Source organism: Echiichthys vipera (genome assembly GCF_963691815.1).
Source record: "Echiichthys vipera genome assembly, chromosome: 21".
Lineage (NCBI taxonomy): Eukaryota > Metazoa > Chordata > Actinopteri > Perciformes > Trachinidae > Echiichthys > Echiichthys vipera.
In genome coordinates, this window is record NC_139846.1 from 18,182,972 (window position 1) to 18,202,842 (window position 19,871).

The 19,871-nt window shown below is 42.7% G+C and overlaps 2 protein-coding genes across 3 annotated transcripts in view; one reads left to right on the forward strand and one right to left on the reverse strand.

The window, feature by feature from the left end:
- Positions 1–1,196: 1,196 nt before the first annotated feature.
- pabpn1 (poly(A) binding protein, nuclear 1) lies at positions 1,197–16,007 on the forward strand. Of its 2 annotated transcripts, none has more exons than XM_083936249.1 (7): positions 1,197–1,630; positions 6,025–6,133; positions 7,007–7,074; positions 7,436–7,542; positions 8,581–8,668; positions 9,466–9,617; positions 15,388–16,007. In XM_083936249.1, exons 1-7 carry the CDS (start codon positions 1,496–1,498, stop codon positions 15,581–15,583), a joined length of 855 nt encoding a protein of 284 aa, XP_083792375.1. In that variant the 5' UTR covers positions 1,197–1,495; the 3' UTR covers positions 15,584–16,007. The 2 variants fall into 2 exon arrangements, with proteins under 2 accessions (XP_083792375.1, XP_083792376.1); XM_083936250.1 differs by having other exon boundaries at positions 14,233–15,529.
- Positions 16,008–16,875: 868 nt separating this feature from the next.
- ngdn (neuroguidin, EIF4E binding protein) overlaps positions 16,876–19,871 on the reverse strand; it is a gene marked incomplete at its 5' end in the record, with an annotated part of 4,660 nt that continues 1,664 nt past the window's right edge. Inside the window, 8 exons of the mRNA XM_083935886.1 lie at positions 16,876–17,041; positions 17,375–17,426; positions 18,141–18,294; positions 18,463–18,637; positions 18,771–18,882; positions 19,096–19,148; positions 19,654–19,738; positions 19,825–19,871. The exon at positions 19,825–19,871 is cut by the window's right edge and continues 91 nt beyond it. Of these exons, the coding sequence (XP_083792012.1) occupies positions 17,016–17,041; positions 17,375–17,426; positions 18,141–18,294; positions 18,463–18,637; positions 18,771–18,882; positions 19,096–19,148; positions 19,654–19,738; positions 19,825–19,871 (704 nt within the window). The 3' untranslated portion in view covers positions 16,876–17,015. The remainder of the gene's footprint in view (positions 17,042–17,374; positions 17,427–18,140; positions 18,295–18,462; positions 18,638–18,770; positions 18,883–19,095; positions 19,149–19,653; positions 19,739–19,824) is intronic.

Here is a 19,871-nt window from a genome sequence, read left to right on the forward strand (position 1 = left end):
GCACATTATAAACATGACTGTCAGTGGATAATCTGTTGCCAAAAGGAACAATCTGTGGACAGAGCCAAAACATGCGCCCCAGGGTCCCTATTCCCTCATTGCATCCGTCAGAAATAGTGGAAATATCAGGATACATTTTACTCAGTTTTACCTTGGAATAATGTAATCTATGCATGGTTTTATATTGGATCAGCTGCAACCTGGCATTAGCTGAACCTAAGTGAATCTTTTCCAGCCCTTCCCTCCACACCTCATCGGACAGCTCCGTACCAAGATCTGCCTCCCATGCAGACTTGATATGGTTTGTTGACAAAACTGAAACTATGAAAAACAATGATACAAGTTTTGAAACAAGGTGTTTAAATCCTGGCTTTTGTTTCATTAAAGCAAAAAAGGTGTGTTCCATGCAAGGATTTATGTAGTTATTTACATTTTCTTTAACAAAATGCCTTACTTGTAAATAACAAAAATAGTGGGATGAATAAAAGGAAAGCCCACCTTCAACTCAGATAACTTTTGTTATGATTTGGCACTATAAATAATATTGAATGGAATTGAATTGAATTTAACTCATTGTATGACTCTAAATGATTATCCATGTACAAGTCTGAAGAGGTAACCAGACCCCTTTGTCTCCAAAATAGAAAGGCTTGATCCGACTGAGCTGGAACAAAACTTTGGTTAAAACAAATAACTGAGTATTTAGAAAAATCTGGTAATTGAAACACATTCCTATTTTGTTTAAAATTCTAATTGAATCATGCATTTTGGCATTTTTGTAGATGTCTGGGTAGTGTTTGTTTTTGTTTTTCTTCCTGTGTTCATTTGCTTGTGTGTCTCCTGTTTTGTTTTGTGTGTTTTTTTAATGTAATAAGAATATAATAAGGAAAGTGTCAGCTTTTAGTGGCAAAAGGTCACACTGGAGGAGCCACTCAAATGTGGCTGGAATTAATTTACTTTGCCACTGTACACACCACAGATAGTTATATGATTGACAGAAGCCTAATCCAATTAAAATCACACATGCTGATTTGGGAACCGGAAAGTCCTGCGCGGTTATCCAATAGGAACGCGGTAGACAGCAAAGGGGCGGGTCTAGAACCATCCACTGACCAATGGGATTCGGAGTTTTACGCCCGCAGTGATGCAAGACTCCGCCCCCGGCTTCCATTTCTGAAGTGAAGGGACGGCGCCGCTCGACTGTTCGCCTTTTTTATACACTCATTCAAGTAAATAAACTGGCTTCTCTGTCGTAAACTAGGACCGCTGCCTAAAGATAACGAGCAAACAACAGTTCCCGGTCGTCGTGGTATGCTGTTTGAGTAGTAGCTGAAACTGTAGCTAGCGTTTTATTCCCCATTTTAACTTTACTAAGCGGCGTTTTCCGCCGTTTTTTCTTTTCCGCCGCCCCGCTCACTCTACCCCCTTGTGCGTGAGTAGGGGCCTGCGACGTTGGTTGAGCCACGAGGCGCGTCGGTGCAGCTGGAACAGGGCGATGGCGGAGTTCGGTAACGGACTGGCGGAGGAATCCCTACTAGATTCAGACCCCGGACATCCCGAGCTGGAAGACCCGGGTGTTGGTGACGAAGAACCGGGGTTAGAAGAAGGAGAGGCCTCTATTGAAGACCCGGTAAGTGAAGGGCATTGTTGAATCTGTGAGAGCCCACATGGATGCCCTGGACACGTTACGGCTACAGTTGAGTGTTATTGGTCAGTGAGAGCAGGTTAAGAAATGTGATTATTATTTCCCCCCGTCAAATGTCGGGTCACATGCCGTGTGTGTTACTGCTTCGCCAGGTCGATATTTAACCGCCATTGTGGTTCGCGCAGTGCAGTAGAAATGGGTGGTGACATGCGTGGTGTCGGCGGCCATCTTGGCGCAACAGCGGCGCCAGTTTCTCTTGCGCCAGGGAGCTTGAGCTCGTTGAGGGGGGAGAAAAAAAAAAATCCTCGTCTCCAAAAAAAAAAATGCGCGACGGAGATGCAGGAGACAGTCAGGAGCGAGGGTAGGACAGGCCGCCGCCATTAGCCGCCGCTGTGCGAGTCTACCTGCTTGAGAGGGCGACCTGCTGACGGTAATGACATCTTTTATTCCCGTTTACTCTCACAGTTACACTCAATGTCAAGCACCGGTGTGGGCTTTAAAATGACCGAGCAGCAGCAGGCTAACATTAGCTCATCTCTAGTGCTGCAGCTAAAATGACCGGGTGACATGTCAACGGTACTCACTATAGTCGCGAGATAAAATGTGCAACTTCAGTCTAAACCTAAAATCGTACCAAATACTACCATGTATTAAAATAATTCCATGGCATACCAGGACACTGACATGCTAACAAGCTAGCTGATTGAACAAAGCTAGGGTGGAGATGGCAGGCGTGCACCTGATCATCTTTGTCTTATTATGATCATCTTTGTCTTATTATGGACTGCGGTTGGTGTCACGCATCATTGGGATCTACTGTGTGTTGGTTCAAGATGCAAAACGAGCCTGCTTAATTTAAATTTAAAACATGCACACGCGTGCACATTGCCTGATAATATCTCCGCAGCATGTTCAGGGTGGTTTGAGGTTGTAGTGCTGTCAGTCAGGCAGAGAGTGCAGCTGTATACAACGCAGGAGGAGGGGGTTGCGGTATTTGAGGGGCTGGGTTTTCATCCTTCAATGTTTTAGCCAGAGCAAGGAGAATGAGGGAGGGGAGTGAAAGAGCGTGCACTGAATATGCGACAAAATATAGGAGCTCCAGCAGTGTAGCATGGCTTTTTTTTTTCACATCTTGCTGGACTACTTTCTTCTCTCCCATGATCTCACCCTGCACTACCATGCATGCAGCTAAGGTTGGAGGGCTGAGAAGTAATGGTGTCATTATCATCACATGCAGTATGTCACTGTGCAACCCCCCCACCCAACCTCTGGGGAGAAGACCTGAATTTAACATGGTCCGCCTGTGTCACTGCACCCAGTTGTACATTACAAATCCTGTCAGCACAGGCAGCAGCCCTAGATGGAGTTGGAATGACTCCCACTGTGCTGCAGTGCACCACTGTCAGACAGGAGGGTCCGCTCCCACGTGAGGACACAGCCATCTCTCTGTTCACTATTACAGGAGCATTACATTTTTGTGGGCAGTGATTGTTTTGTGGGTTTCCTGTCTTCGGCCCTCCGACCTGGCTGCTGTCAACGCCCCAGATGCATTTCCAGTTTCAGTTCAGTTGCAGAAAAATCAATTTTCTTAATGATTAATTCACACATTATTAGATATGTTCAGGGTCAAAAAAATTAATAGCAAAAGCTCACCAGGTGATGTCACACAGAAATGCTGCAGTATTAACAGAGAATTAAGCACATTTGTGTAAGTAAGTACAACGTCAGTAATGTATTTATTGATTAGCCTACTTGTGTTTACAAATTATTTTACTTATTTGGCTTCTGTGTTGTATCTCTTTAATGCTGTCTCTGAACATTGGCTTTATAATCATTCAGTGTGTTTACATGCAGTTTAAAATCCCAGTTATAGTCGGGTTAAGGCAATACTCCGGTTTCTCAAACACCATGTAAACACCCCAGATAAAATCGGAGTTCTCATACCCCGGTTAACAGACCAAGATAACTCCTTTAGTACCGATTATTCATGCGTGTAAACATCGCTCCCGGATTGTGATAGGGTTACGTGTCCTTGCATGCTCCGTAGGTCATAACTCCCCATCCCCACTACACGACAGTGGCTTTTGACCCGGAAATGGAATAGATCAGGAACCAACGGCACCGACACAACATGAAAAAAAAAAACACCACGAGGGAACGGGGAACAACCATGTTCAGGTTACTGCTGTGCATGGAAATGCACGATTAAGATATGACGGGAAATGTGAAAACTGGCTGAGCGTGCCATACTGACTCATCAATTTGGAAAATTGGAATTTGGCAACCAGAGTCACCTGCGATCGGGAAGTGGACACCCGGTATCAAATCCCATCCATACACCCGCCCGACCAATTGCTACTTGATCACAGCCACCAGTCTGAACATTTCACCCTATTTTTATAGCATCAAATAACTTATCAGAAAACTAAACTTGAACAAACATCAGTGTGATACGAACTACCTCAGATGACAGAAAACCATCTTTTAGGACACATTTATTTGATATGTACTTTGTGAGGTTTTGGCTTCACCTATAGGAAGTTGTCCATATTTATACATGTTACATACATCCCCACTTGATAATAATCCCAGACAGTTTAGCTTAAAAAGGAACATTCAGTTTTTCTCACGTTGTACAGATGTTATTTTGTCCTATTCTAAAATAATGTACTTAAATATTTCTGCATACTGGGGTCAATAAATGGTCTTTGAATTGCATAAATTGGGTCTGACTGGAAAGCGGAGACTGTACGATTCAATGAGCCCAATCGTATTCGTGTGTGATGGTGTTAGTCCCCTTAGGCACCGACTTAGGCATCTTCTTCTTCTTCTTAGTAACCATTTCATTGGAGTGAAAAAAAAAACTTGACCTCACTGTATAAAACAAACTATTAGGATAATCTCAACCTCATAAAACTTTACAACCACAAACTAGAGAACGAGAGCATTCAGAGGATGGACGGCTTTCCTTGGTATACAGATAGCAGTGCGATTTCTCAGTTTCCAAAACAGACATGCTCGCCATCCAATTGCAATGTCAAAAGTGTTTGATGCCAAATCACGGCATTGATTTTTCTATGGTATTCCTCCAGGTCTTGATGGTTTGGGGCGCACTCACACTGGGCCCAGATGATCTGAGCCGTGCTTAAGCGTGATTGTCCCCTTCCACCGCGGCCCAGGCAGACCTGCACTCAAGTTACTTGAATTGATCCGAGCCTCGTCGCCAATCTTTTCGTGATTATAGACGTCATCACCCCTGTTTTTGAATATTTCCATCTGACCAGATCTGCGTTAAACACTCCATTGCCACATCAGACCACTGTGAACCCTTTGGCAGTATCTTTTTAAATGTCCATCGTGGGGAACAGTCGTATATAAATAGTCTGAGGACTGCCGTCAATGCTCGTACACGTGTATCCATGCTTTACTTAAGCCCGCCTCTCTCAACCAGGCACGCCACACTTCCCAGCGCGGTACAGTTGTGCTCACACTTGTCAAATGAACTAGACTTTAGCTAGACTTCAGCTGGCATTCCTGCTTGGGCACAGTACTCATGGCGAATGTGTGTGCGCCTTTAATTGTGGTATTTTGAAGGGATTTATGACATTTTTTTATTAATACTCAACAAAAAGGTTATTTATTTAGTACCAAATCTATGTATTGAATGGTATCAACCCAAAAACTGCTGAAAGAACTTATGGGACATAATGGAGCGCGAGAGTGGGCATCATAGATGAATATCATATTCTAAACTATTCTGCGCTCTAAACTTTCAACATTGACGCTTGACCAAAACACCGTTTATTATTTATGACTAAAAGAACACTACAGTGCTGCGCAGCGCCTCTGTCCACCAATTCTATGTTGCATCTACTATTGACCTGTTGTCTCCCCCCAAACATCCCCTACCCCTCCAAAAACAGGCAGAATACTAAGGGGTTAAAAATGACGTCACGGTCCAAATACACGTTACAGGAAGCAGCTACTAACAAATTTAGTGTGTTTGTTAGAAAACACTGTTAACGTGTGGAGGATGAGAGGCATCACAACTACAGCGAAGGTTCAGGACCAGCCAGACAGGATATTTTTAGACAAGTATTCCCTGTGTGTGGGTTTCTTCTTTTGGCAGAAACAATGCACACACTTGCTTCTCTTCATATTGAGGTCAGGTTATGGCAGCATCTCCACATGTCAAAATGGTGTAATCGCCACATTTGTTATTTTTTACATTTCCATAACTAGGTTTGGTAGTTGGTCAGCACTCGTCAGCGTAGCACAACACATTGTGTGATTATGACGCTTGTGATTAATGTTTCAGTGAGTTGTATTGTGCTCTTGATGGACTTACGACTCTAATGGAATTCATGTTGCCGTTGCAGGAGCTGGAGGCAATCAAAGCCCGGGTGAGAGAGATGGAGGAAGAGGCAGAGAAGCTGAAAGAGCTCCAGAACGAGGTGGAGAAACAGATGAATCTCAGCCCCCCACCAGGTGCGTTTCTTTTGTTGTGAAGGGTCATCTGTACACATCAAATTGTCTAATGAAGGAAGAATATCAATATAATAATCTTACAATTATCTGTTCCTCTGCTTTAGAGGATTCTTTCAACAACAAAAAAGTATCTCTGAGAGAATTACCGCAAACACATTTAACCGTCCATCCACATGTCCTGTATGTAGATGCCCAGTCCCTGTGCGGGTGTGCCAAGAATAGAAAGTGGCTTTAAAAGTTAGTTTCTGGTTAGAATAAGTCATCTAATTCTATGTATCGTGCATGTTTTGAGCATGACTGTACACTTAATATAACAATGCAATGATCGAGTAAAAGCACAGCTACAAGGAACTGTTTCAGACTGATGCATTAATAAAATGGATATTACTTAATGCTCAATCTACAAATCAATTTGTATATTGTGGGTATAAGAATGCCGCAAAAGTACAAACAGAATGACGGTACATGAAAGTAACTATGCAGTATGTAATAGCCTTGAAACTGTAGCCCGGCTGATACGGGGTTTTTGAGGCGGATACTGATTTAAAGGGGAGAAATTCCAGTGAACTTTTGAGCTGTAATGAAAAATTGACCTTTTCTGTGTGGATTGTGCACCAATATGACTCTGCGGAGGGAGTCGGAAGGCTGCTTAAACAAATAACTTTATTGAAGATGTACTGCACATTTAAATGTTGGTTTTTTTAGCTATAAATGCTGGTTTTAATATTAGCATTTCTCATGAAATTGATGTTTTTCATTTGTAGTTTGTACTTGATACACCACTCATCTATTTCTGTCATTAAATGGACATGCCAACTCTTTTGGTTTTAGTTTAAGTATTTTGTTGCTCATGTAGGTGTATTTATTTTGCAGTCGGTCCCGTCATCATGTCCATCGAGGAAAAGATGGAAGCAGATGGCAGATCTATTTATGTCGGAAACGTGAGTATTTGTCTCGTATAGGTGCCGTTTGGTCACATTGTTTGATATTCACTATACTTTATAGTTGTTTCTATTGCTGTCTGGCTATGATTAGTTTGTTAATATTTGGAATGCCTCTGTGTCTTTATTTAAAACATATGTCGTATTTGCCATTTTCATTTCAGTCAGTCTAATTTAGTACATTATAAGTGGAGAATCTTGGTCCAGGGTGTGTGGCTGTGTCTAATAGACAAACACAAAAATGTAAATGTTAGAGCAGAAGCTGATTAAAAATCAAATCTTATTTTTTAAGTACACATGCTCAAGTAGTGGTTATGCAGCTTTCTTGGTGTCTAACCTTTTATGGTCTGTCTTTCTTCAGGTGGACTACGGTGCCACGGCAGAAGAGCTTGAGGCTCACTTTCATGGCTGCGGTTCAGTAAACAGAGTCACCATCCTTTGTGACAAATACACAGGGCATCCCAAAGGGTAATGCATCATCCTTGTTCTGTGTCACCCACCCCTCCTCTGACTCATCCGTTGAATAGTGAAAAGATAAATTGACTTGTGTGGCAAATATACAGAAGTCAAAATGTTGGCAGAGAAATCACACAAAAACAGATTCTTTATTAAGCATCAATAGAAATGAATTGTCACTAAAACTGGGTGGTTGAATGTAATGTTTTAAAAAAGCCAGGGGTCAACAAGGTAGTGGTTGTCTCGGACCAGATTTGAGAAAATATTCAAAGCTGGTATTCATTGCTGGCCGCATAAAGTCTTCTGTATAGGTGAATAAAAGTTGCACAAAATCCCACCAGAAAAGTTTTATAACTGTAAAAACAAACTAAGTTATACACCTTTTTAGGGGCATCAATTTCCTTTACCATTTGGATGTTGGTTCTCTTAAAATACATAAGTGCTTTGTCTTATCAATTATCAAGATACTATTGCTGCCATACTCTACGTGTTGTTTGCATTTCAGTACTTCTGAAGTTGTGTGATTTGTACATTACACTGGGTAAGTAACCAAAGTGGCCGCAGTCCTTTACACATGGCCTGTTTAAAGTGGAGACCTCGGAGATGTTCCGACTCCCATGACAGAGTTGTACACTAACGTTTAATGCACATAGCAACCGGTGCAACATTTTGCAGCACAGGCCACAAGATTGTAGCACAAGCATGAAAGTGTTAAATGAGTCCATTGTGTTTTTCAGACTATTTAAATTATGTGTTGGGGGGGAGTTTAAAAAGTCCATTTCCATGATCTTTCAATGGAATATTTTACAGAAAATTGTGTTCAATTATTATTTATGCCCATAAGATGGATGGCAAGGAAGTATTTGGAGAGAGAGAGACTTTGATCATGATGTCATTTTACTCTACAGTTCTCTGGTTTCAGTGAAGTGTATGAACTACACTGCAGACTGGAGTCTCTACGGTGACAAACAGAGTAACAGTTGACTCATGAACAGGGCAGAAGTACACGTTTTCCACATCAACTTGATTAATCCTTTTTTTCCCCTGCAGGTTTGCCTATATTGAGTTCGCAGACAAAGAGTCTGTTAGGACAGCCATGGCTTTGGACGAGTCCCTTTTCAGAGGAAGGCAGATAAAGGTATGAGATTTTTAATTTTTCCGCTCACATTTTTCACATGGAGATTTCAGAGGTTGTTGGTCAGGAGGACAAGAAAAGTGACCCCGTGCTCAGGGAATGAGAAAGGGGCAACATGACTTCATTTTTCAATGTTATCCCCTGTGATGAGAAACTGTGTCTTCATCATTGTGAAAGGTTGAACTGAAATTATTTGGTGTGTTTAAAAAGTGAACTGAATGGAACAGAAATAATCAGTGTCAATCGCAACTAAACAGTTACAGACTAAACACTGGCTGGCTAAATTTAGCTTATAGTTGGGCGGCTAAAACTCTTTTAACTAGTGTCACGTCTGGGTAAGTTTGAAGGGTTTGTCCTGATTGGCTAAGTGGGTACGGCCTCCTCTATGCTATATAAATATGTTTACATTGTTACATCATAACTTGCCTTCATTCTTGCTGTTTGACATAGCCTGGTTGCGTTCTAACCAGGCCTTTTCTCGTTTAATGATCATTTCTTGCACTCAGGTCAAAGTTTTCCTAATATTGACACTGCTGATGTGCCGTTGGATGTAAACTGAAAAAGCTTTATATGCTTTTGTCTGTGGCACATGATTAAAGCCCCCCATAGATATTGATCTTATATTTCCAAACTGAAAGGAATGCCATTTAATTGGTCTTTCACTAAAAATTATCAAGAATTCAAACAGTTTTTCTGTAACTCTAAAAATGTAAAAAACTGTTTAGAGGAGAGTCAGGGGATGGAGGGATGGATGGATTTAAGTTTGTGTAACTGACCCTTGCTTGATTTTCGCTTTTCAGGTGGGCGCTAAGAGAACAAACAGACCAGGCATCAGCACCACAGACCGCGGCTTTCCACGGGCTCGGTTCAGGTCACGAGGGGGAAGCTTCTCATCGCGTGCACGCTACTACAGTGGCTACACACCACCCAGAGGCAGAGGACGGGCCTTCAGGTGAGCTGATGCCGGGACGCCTCACTATTGACACCATGGGAGAACACTGCACCTGCATGCACTGCACCTCACTCTGTGATTGTTCTGAAAGGGCAGGGCAAAGAAGGCCGACTTAGCAGCTGTTCTTAAAGATTGACCTGCAATTATGATACATTTGTTGTTACAGATTTGAGATTCAGCTAAGGAGAAGACAAGGACTGTAACTATTCCAAATCAAGTTATAATTTAGCCTGTGCTGGCCCTTAAATATAGTCAGGGTCCTCTCCTTGTATTTTAACACAACAGGGCAGAGAAGCTAAAGTCCAGTTGGAGGAATCCCTAATCATCTCCATCTGGTATACTTGTTGGGAAAACTTCCAGGGGCAGGATAGTATGGTTAAGAAAGATGCTTCAAAACATGGTCAGGTATAAGGACTGGATAGACTGAGCAAGAAAAGAAGTTGAGAATTGAGATAAGGGGGATAAAAATCCCCCATGATTGTAGTAGCTTCTCTAGTACAGAGAGGGTAAGTGCGGAGAGGCAATCTGAGCATTGTCAATGGGTAGGCGATAAAAATAATCACTGACTGCAGTGTAAATAAATCGTCCATCCTCAAATCTGGATTATAAATGAATCTAAGATGATTTAGAATTTAAATCATATTTCATTTGAGATATAAATATTGTATTACGATGTGTTCACACAAACAAGAAGCCAGTTTTGCGAATGACGGCCGACGCAAATGGCGCATATTCACCTGACTTCTTTCAACTCACATTAATTCACATGGTGCTGAAAACCCAACAGCATTGAGATTCTCCTGCTGCAGCGTAGCCCTGATCGATTCAAACTGGTTGTTTGTCGTCCTGTGGACAGACCTGACAAACTATGAATTCAGGCTTTTTACAAATCAGCGTCACAATTTTGTTATTTTGGAATCCTTTTGATCCATTTATTGCAATTGAATCTGAATGATGATCATCTTGCTGGATGATGATTTAAATCCAGAAAATGTTTGGTTTTCCTACGTGTCTGGGACGTGGTTGATGACTGAAATACAGCTCTAGAGCACACGAAAAACTCAAATGATCCCAGTATGAGCAACGCGTGACAAAATTTTGCTTTGCGTCCAGTGTGAACACACTGTTCAGGGGAGTGATAGAAACGGGTACATGCCAGTCAAACGTGCCACATGGTCAGGTTAAAAATCAGATCATCAGTCGAGGGACTGAGGGGCTCATTGCATGCCACATCACATTGAAAACAGACTCTATGCACATCAGTTTCTTCTTCCCAGGCTCTACATACTACATACATACTTCCTGTAATCTCCTGCAACTTAAGGTTACTGGTGTAGCACTTTAGCAGCTGCACTTAATGTGCACAACATTGTGCATAACTGTTTTGAGCTGTGTAATGATCAGTACAGCGACATGTAGCATTGCTTCGCTGTACTGCAGCATTGTGGCAGTTTAATGCTCCATCCCATCAGTATGTTCTCATGACTGTGATCCATACTGAACAACAGAATGAGCCTGGTGTCGATCAGAGTGTTGTGCACTGGGATTCTGGTGGCTTTCTACATAGTCTCTTGATTGGCTTTAATTCAGAGCTCTGCAGGGGGTGAGTGTTTTGTAGTATAGTTTCTACTGCAAGGCCACTGCAAACTTAAAATGTTTACAGTATGTCATTAAACCAGTTAGCAGTTAACAATTAACTTGAAAAGCACCCTTTCTATTAAAACGGCAATCAGAAAGATCGTTCTGAGCATAATCAAAGAACATTAACTACTGTTCCTTTTTATGGAAACAGTGCCTAGGTTGTGCGCAGTAAGAAATGAAGGCTACAAAGGATCTCACTGGCAACTCTATGAACCCTGTGGAGCCATCTTGGTTTTTTTTTTCCTCATTTTGAGACTGAGAAAGGAGGTGTGGTGCCAAACGTGTTGATCAGCATGCCAACTCCCCCACATACGCACTGAGCTTTGAGAACGAGAGATTCTGATTTGATCATCCTGCAAAGCATCTGGAACCTTCAGGCCTTGGCTATCGCTTAATACTTTATGTTCAACAAAGAACAACTTCCAGAAGAAAGACACTGCAGTAGTTATTTTGGAAAGATCCTAGAGTTTAATTCAGCCATTACACGGTCTGCCAAGTTCTTGTGACAATTTCCTATTGATGCCATTTTATCTAGTGTATTTCTCTTGTTTCATCTTTGCCCTTGTTCTTGACTCAAGTATTTTTGCAATGAATAACCATTTCAATAAGGCGACCTTTTTTTTTTAACATCTCTTCTCTCTGCTTTGTGTGAGAAAGTGTCTGTTCCTCAAGGTCAGAATCTCTCTAATCACTCTGTGTACTTACCCCAGCCACTCCCACACATACCAGGAAACCCTAACCCTGCCAGTTTACTCACTGGGATTTGGCCTGAGCTGCAGGGCAAGGCACACCATAACTTGGGGAGAAGCTGAGGGGTAGTTGATATTATATCAAGTCCCCAGAAGCTGAAATTGCTCATAGTAATGTGTAGCTTACTAGGTTAATGACTATAAGCATTATTTGCATTTGACTTTGAGGGCTTTAATTGTTGGTTTAAATGTATAGGTAAAGACTTGTTGTCATCGTTGAACTTTAAAGTTCTATCTGACTGATTTGCAGTTATGTAAAGATAAGGAAAGTAATACCTTTTTCCCAGTTAGTCATACCCCTTCCACTATCTGTTTTGCAAGAGCACTGTTGCTGAATTCAGCTCCAGCACCACCAGGGACAATTGTGATTGGTTCAAAGATGGTTAAAGCCCGGAGTATCTTTTCCCCTGTACAGACCATACTCAACCGCTGCATTGGCCCACAGTGTGCGAGACTATATAAAGCTTAAAAGGCACAAAGCAACCGTTTAAAGGTCTTAAATAAGTTATTTAATCAGTCAGATGGGACCTGGCAGTTCCATGGTCATGAAAGGATTTTTGTTGTTGCCAACAGTAGTTTGACTGCACTTCTAATCAGAGAAAACACCCTCTGGAGTATTACTGATAAACACATAATGCATCTTCCCATTATCTAACAGCATTGGTTAATATGTTCCAATCACCCGCAGAGAATAGCAAGCAGTGAGCAGAGTTTTGGCCTTGATTTGCCTTCGCTTCTGAAGAGAGCAGAGCAGAAGGGCTGTTGGGTCGCTACATTATGAATCCATCACTAGTTTACTTCAGTCTGTTACAGAATCGGCTCAGATCTGAACCAAATAACGCTTTTTTCCCCCACTTGTGCCTTGTCTTGTTGTTGGAACACATCCATGGTGAAGAAAAAAACACAAAATCTTTGCATTGACCCATTGTATGCTTGGGAAACTTTCACAGTGCTCAGCTGTGATCATGCAACCAGTCCCAGAGATAGATTTCATCACAGTATCTAAAGTGTTGCTTGGCTCTGTTCATTAGAAGTTAAGATTGAACAAGGCCACAGCAAAGTAGAGCCTTGTCTGGCAGGATTCAATAGAATTAAATGACAACACCGCCAAATCGTGGAATCAGTCCCGCACCTCCAATCCTGAAAGCCTGTGAACAAAGACTCATTCATGTTTACATGCACTTAAGAAATTGGCCTCTGACTGCAAAAACAATTTCCTCCAGCATTGCATCCATTTACATCACTGTTATCATCATCTTCCCAAGTCGGCATGGTGAAAAGCCAAGATTTTGGTGTGAGCCAGAAGACACACATACTGTGCTCATGATGTGAAGGAACCTTTTTGCTTTTCTGTGCTTACGTAGAGTGTATGTCCTTGCATGTACATGAACCCCCACGCACACGCATACTCCAACCCAGATTCACCTTTTTACAGCGTTCACTCCCAGAAACGAGGGTTCATTACTGCAGCCTGACCTCAGCATCTAGCCTGACAACCACTGGCTTCAGTCCCAGTGTGGCCTTTTTTTTGTGTTTGTTGCCACTGGATCATGTGTGTATGTGAGAATGAGGAGATTATGTGTGGAAGGTTAAGTGCTGCTGCCTGGCTTTTGTTTGTGTGTCAGGCAGTGCTTTGAGTGTATTATACTGGTGCAGTTGTGTGCGTTTGTGTGTGTGTGTGCACTGTTTCTTGCTGGGGGTTTATGTGTGGTGCTGTTTGTCCTCAAGGTCTTTCCCCACAGTGACCCCCAGAGGCGGCTCTCACAGAGAGAGACAGAGAAAGAGAGAGAGAAAGAGGGAGAGAAGTGCCTTTGCTGTCCCCTCACACCCACACACTAATCACTATTCCAATAACTAGAAATGAAACACTTTCCCTCTCTTGACAAAGCTGCTTTCAGCTTCTTTCAGCACTGTAGTCTATTCTTCCAGATTGATTTGTTGTAACGCAACACCTTGTGAGATCGTTGGCCCAATACCGTTAAGATGGTATGTCGATTAAGTGATTTGTGAACACTGTCCTAAACATTGTCTTCATTTTGATATACATAAATATATTCTTTCCCCTTTGGTTTGCAGACCCTTTCTCTGGCCACAATCACACACGCGCACATACACACACACATACACATACATATCTATAATATTATATCACACCAGGAAATTGGTGTCAGTCTTCTTAAGCCAACCAGAAAAAAACTCACCCTCTTTTTCTCTCTCTTTTCCAGGGGCCGAGGGCGAACAACATCGTGGTATTCCCCTTACTAAACACCCCCCCTCCCTTCCCAACACTCCCTTACTATCACCCTCTCCCCTCTCTGTTCTCATTTTAAAAAAAAGAAAAGAAAAAACACACACACACACATTGAAAAAAAAAAAGTCCTTCCCTTTCCCCAACAATAAAAGAAGAGAACCCCAGAAGAGAGAAAAAAAAGACAAAAAAGAGAAAAAAAAGAAAAAAAAAACTTCTCCTGGACAGAGACTGACTGGCCGCAGTGTGCGATTGTGTGTGAGCGTGCGTGTGCGGAGGTTGATGCGGTCACCCCTGGTAAGGTATAAGTTGCCCATTGGGGAGAGAATACGGTGGCATATTTCTTTGTTTTTTGAGGGAAGGGGGGTGGAGGGGGGGGAGAAGATGGTGGTATCTCAGGCTGCAGATGTGTCTCCTTTGGTCTGGCTGTGACCTCCTGCTTTCACACCATCACCAACACAGCCCACCCACTCACCCTCCACCACCACCAAAACAAGAAAAGAAAAAAAAAACGTGGGAGGGGGACGGGGGTGTAACAGCAACAAGAAAATATACTGTTTATTTTTTTTATCTTAATGTACCGTACATATGTGAAACTTCAGCTAGCCAGAGTATTTGTTGTTTGTGTTTTTTAAGTTTGTGGTTTGGAGTATATCATTACTTCCCCTCCCTCCCCTCCACCCCTTTTGTGTCCGCCGCTCTCTACCTCTCACCTCTACCCTCGCTGCATTTTATAACCCATGCTTTTTCTCCCTCCCCCCCTTCCTCTTTGGCTCATCACACCATGGATTGTGTTTCTCTCTGGACAGTGATGGCTCTTCAGTGTTCAGTGGAATTGTACATGCATAGATTTTTTTTTTTTTTCTTGGTCGGGCGGGGCTCCTCCTGTCACCTCCCCCTCCTGCTGCTCATCCATACCTGTCATCTCCAACTCAGGCATGGCCACGGCTCGTTTTGTTATTTTGACAGGCATCAATGTTTTTATTTTGTGCAACCCCATATACCCCCCCCCCCCCACGTCATTTTCCCCCCTCCCTCCCCTCTCTCCCTCTGTGCTCCTTGTCTCCCGTCTCTCCTCCTTCCCCCTCCCCGGTCCTCTCTCTGTATATTAGACCACTTCTTGTCGTTTCAGGTTTCAGGACCAGTGGAGGCTGACGACCCCTCCCCAGGTGGCGCAGGCCCCCCCCACTGTCTCCGCAGCGTCTCTCTCTCTCTCTGCTCCCGCTATGCACACTCACCCCATCCTATCCGTGTGGGGGGGCGGGGGAGGGGGGCAGGGCGACCACAGACCCGCCGCGGGGGGCATTTACTACAACAGCAAACGCTAATGATGCTTTTAGTCCCATTCACACGTCAACTCACTCACACACATACACAGGGACGACAAACGTGCGCGCACACACACACACACACACACACACACACACACCTGTACAACATACACTACAGCACACTGCAGTACACACGGAACCTAACAGGCAGCCAACCCAACACATGATTTATATACAGAGAGCTGAACATAGCTGAGTGGCAGACAGGCAAGTTTGCGTGCGAGTGAGGACGGCAGGACCAGAGACAAGGGTGTTTTTTGGGGTGTACAGTGCGGACCTTAAGGCGCCCCCTTTCTCTGACTACGCGCAGTGCAGTCACGGCTTGTCTGAGGAAGGCTGATGAGCTAACGGTATTATTAATTTAAGAAATGGAGTGGGCCGGAGCTGTTATTTTAGGGCGGGGAAAGTCAGGGGTGGGGTTTGTGTGGAGACTTTCTTTCTTTTTTTTGAAAAGGGGGAGTGGGTTTGAACAAATGTTTTGCTTTTATTTTTTATTTTTAACCCATGAGTCTGTAATTAGGAAAAAAAAAAAATAAAGACATTGTGTAAAAATGAGACTGCTTCTGTGTGAGTTTGTTCTGCCACGCCCCCTCTGGTCTATTGGTTGATGGTATTCACTCGTCAGTCGTAGGTTCATCTCCCATAATGACCAAGAATGGCAAGTGAACATTTCACCTCCTGGGCACTGCCAAGATGCCCTTGAGCAAGGCACTGAACCCCAAAATCTGCTCTGGGTGCTTCCTCATAGGGCAGCCCTCTCACCACTGATGCATGTATACGTGTTTAACATGAAAAATAAACTGAATTGTGAGTTTCCCCTTGAGGGACATAAAAAAAAAACCCCGTTCTTTCTTTCATAGTTTAACGGTTTATCATTAAACTCGTCAATCACTGAACCTTAAATATGTAAATATTTAGACCAGACAGCCTCAGACTGAGGTAAACTAAGGCTACTACTTAATGGGACATCATGTTACTGATAAAACTGCACTAATTTTATTTACAGTTCCTGGTGTGATGGGAAACATTTGGGGTGACATTTATTTGACCCGCTGTCAGATGGCTGATCTGCCTGCTGCACCAGGTTGGGACAAGGCCTTGATTCATCTGGCTGTTTCTCAAGCAATTATGTGTTCAAGCCTGCGTTATCAGGGCTCTCCTAGCAGGGGTTGAAATGTAATCTTTTGGTCCTAATTAAAGGCTTTGGTCCGATGATGGCGATGTGACTGCCCTCTAATGGTGATAAATAGAATGTGACAGGAATACAAGAGTCACCAGTAAATGTTTATTCCACAAACTAAAAAAGTACAGAGTGGAGGAATTTATTTATAAAGCACAACTGACTTCCTGGTCACAAAATCCTCTAAACTGAAGAATAAGACGATGATGAAATCCTCTTCACACCATTTGACCTTCCATCATAGGATCATCAGGTTGATCTGTGCTTCTTAAAAGCTGCAGAGAAGGACATGGGTGATGAAGGGTCACATGAAACGGGTTAAAATGCAATGAGAAGCACTTATCGTTTATTGCTGTATTACAATTTCTCAACATTACCCCAAATCAAATTTGAGGTTTTAATACTTTGTTGTAAAAATAGTTACACTGACAAAATCACAACAACTACATAGTCCCGGCGTTGCACTAAAGAAACGGCCAATGAGTAGCTCCGTGGACAATTACATAAGAGTCAATTCAGTAGGACTTAATTGACCCTCATTTTTTAATTTTAATTGCAGGAAATTAAATTGGACTCTGGTATATATATATATATATAAACGTCCTCACCTTTTCTTTTGGTTTTCTTCTTCATGAGTTTCTTCTTTTTCTTCGGGCGATCCTGCACCAATAAAGGAAAAGTATTAGAAACAGCAGTTGCATTAAGAATGTGATCAAAATAAAAAATGAGCCACAATGTTCCCATTCATGCTGGACGGAGATGAGCCTGTTAACAGCGTTTGTGGCTTTGTGTGTTCTCTAAACATAGCACATGGATTTTCCAAATAGCTTTAGCTGAATTAATTTTCCACATCTGCAAGCAGCATGACGTTGGCCAGTCGTTACTCTAACTCATTAATACTTTTTATGTCAGCAGAAATTGAGACAGGATACAGGGTATAGAGTGGGATGGCATGCCAAACCTGTGTTGCCAACAGCATCAGACACTCACCAAGATACACAAAAGCACGTCAGGTACAGTACGACATGCCAGACTTCTTCAAAACACACAACAGAAGTGTTCTGTCCAGCATTAATTATGTGCTGGTGGCCGCTCAAATTGAATAAAAGTCAATATAAATAATTCAGCGTGTCCTGCTCTCTTAAATCCAGAGTCTACTGCTTGATTAGAGCTTCACATTCCCGCTCTGCCTGAGCCAAACTCCCAGTTAACTCATCTCTGAAGACATTCTGAAGGGGAATTTTAAAGACATTTTCATTTTCAGGACCGGAAATTGTAATTTTTTAGAGCCGTGTTTAAACCCCAGGGCTCTCCTGTATCTCAGTGAGTGAGATATGACCCCTTCCTGGTGTACAGGTGTCACCGCAAGCTCACCTGCCCGCCCTCGCCTCCCGTCAGTGCTGTGATGTCACCGAAGTGTGTGATACCGCTCAGCTGGCCGGACATAGACATCGCGCCTCTCTTTCTGGCATTCTTCTGACGTTGTGGCATGTTGAGACGCACCATCATCGACTCCTCGTAATGTTTCCTTTGAAGAAGAAAAAAAAGAGTGTAAAACTTATTCCATATAGCAGGTTTTACTTCTTTATACCCTTGTCAAATATTCTACAAGTAATGGATACAATCCCACTGTCTTTCATTACAGCCATCAGCCTTCATGCGTCTACCTGTCTTAACAACATAAACAAGTGGACACCTGTGTAGCTCATCGCGGCTCTCCCGCTCGCTCTGGAAGTCTCGTCGGTCCCTGATCTCCTCTGGAGCGTCGCTGTACTGCTGTCTCAGCTCCTGGATCACGGAGCTCCTGAGGGCAGCTCGCCGCAGCCGCTCCGACTGAGCCTTCTTCTTGTCTGCTTCTGACATGTCTCCGTCTGGAGGACACAGCAGTTTTTGTCTTTTTGTTTTTTTTTACGGCTGCACATGAGCAACAGGGTAAAATAGCACGGCCAACTGTGCCGAAATAAGCAGCTTAAAACATGGTTCAGAAAAGACAAAAGACATTACCATAATGCACCGGGGCGATCTTTGGCGGTACATATTTCCTGCCACTAGAGTGAGCTGCTTTCTTCTCAGCCTTGTTCTCAGCTTCACCTTCAGACTCCTCAGATTCACTCAACTGGTTAATGAAGCAAAGCAGGAAAGTAAGTCTGACAGTTACAATACTGTATGTTCAGTATTTAAACGGTAATAATAATACATTAGTGGTAGCCTGGCTGATTAAATGTCCTAAAACAATCATATAGCGGATCAATTTTGTTAGGTTTACAGTTTTCAGTGTACCACCAGGATATAAAGATGGGTTAAAATGACCACGATATTGAGCCCTTACTTTGCTGATGAGATTCTCAGGATTAGGGCGCAGCTGCAGTGGGTCATTTTCAGCTGAAATCAACAAAAAAAAGATAGCATCATACTCTGAAGCCTGTGTTCAGGGTTCCTAAAGCTGAAGGTAAGTTGAATTCAAGACTTTTTAAGACTAAATGCCCCCTGGAATAAAATTCAAGACCAATTTAACAATGAACAGACGTGCATCTTACGTGGGAGCAACCACATGACTAATATTTGGTTCTGCTATCGCGATCTGTGTGATGTTACAGCGAGACGCATTCGGTACAATATTTTTAAAAATCTAATGTTACCAATTACTTTGAGATTTGAGACTAATTGTAGAGAGAAATTGTAAAATCCCACTTCCCATCACATCTTTAAGACCTTTGAAAGTTTGATTTAGGACATTTTAATAACAATTAAGGCCTTGTTTTCAGATTAATGAATTCAGCGCCTTTTAAGACTTTTTAAGGAACCGTATGAACCCTGTGTGTAACATGGAGGGAAGGATATCACGTCATTGGTGGATGCATTATGTGTAACACGAAATCAGTCTTACCTAAACTGCCGGTGACAGCTGTGCGCACCAGTTTATCAATCTGGTACTTAAGTTTGTGGTCTAGTGGTCGCATCTTCTCCAAGACCTTAAAACAGGAGGAGAAAAGCATTAAGATGCTGCGTCATCTGGACAGAGAACAGTACAAAAAGGTTTATTCTTCAATCATCTCACCGTTCTGATTGTGACCAGTCTGTTCAAGGCGTCACTGTCTTTTATTT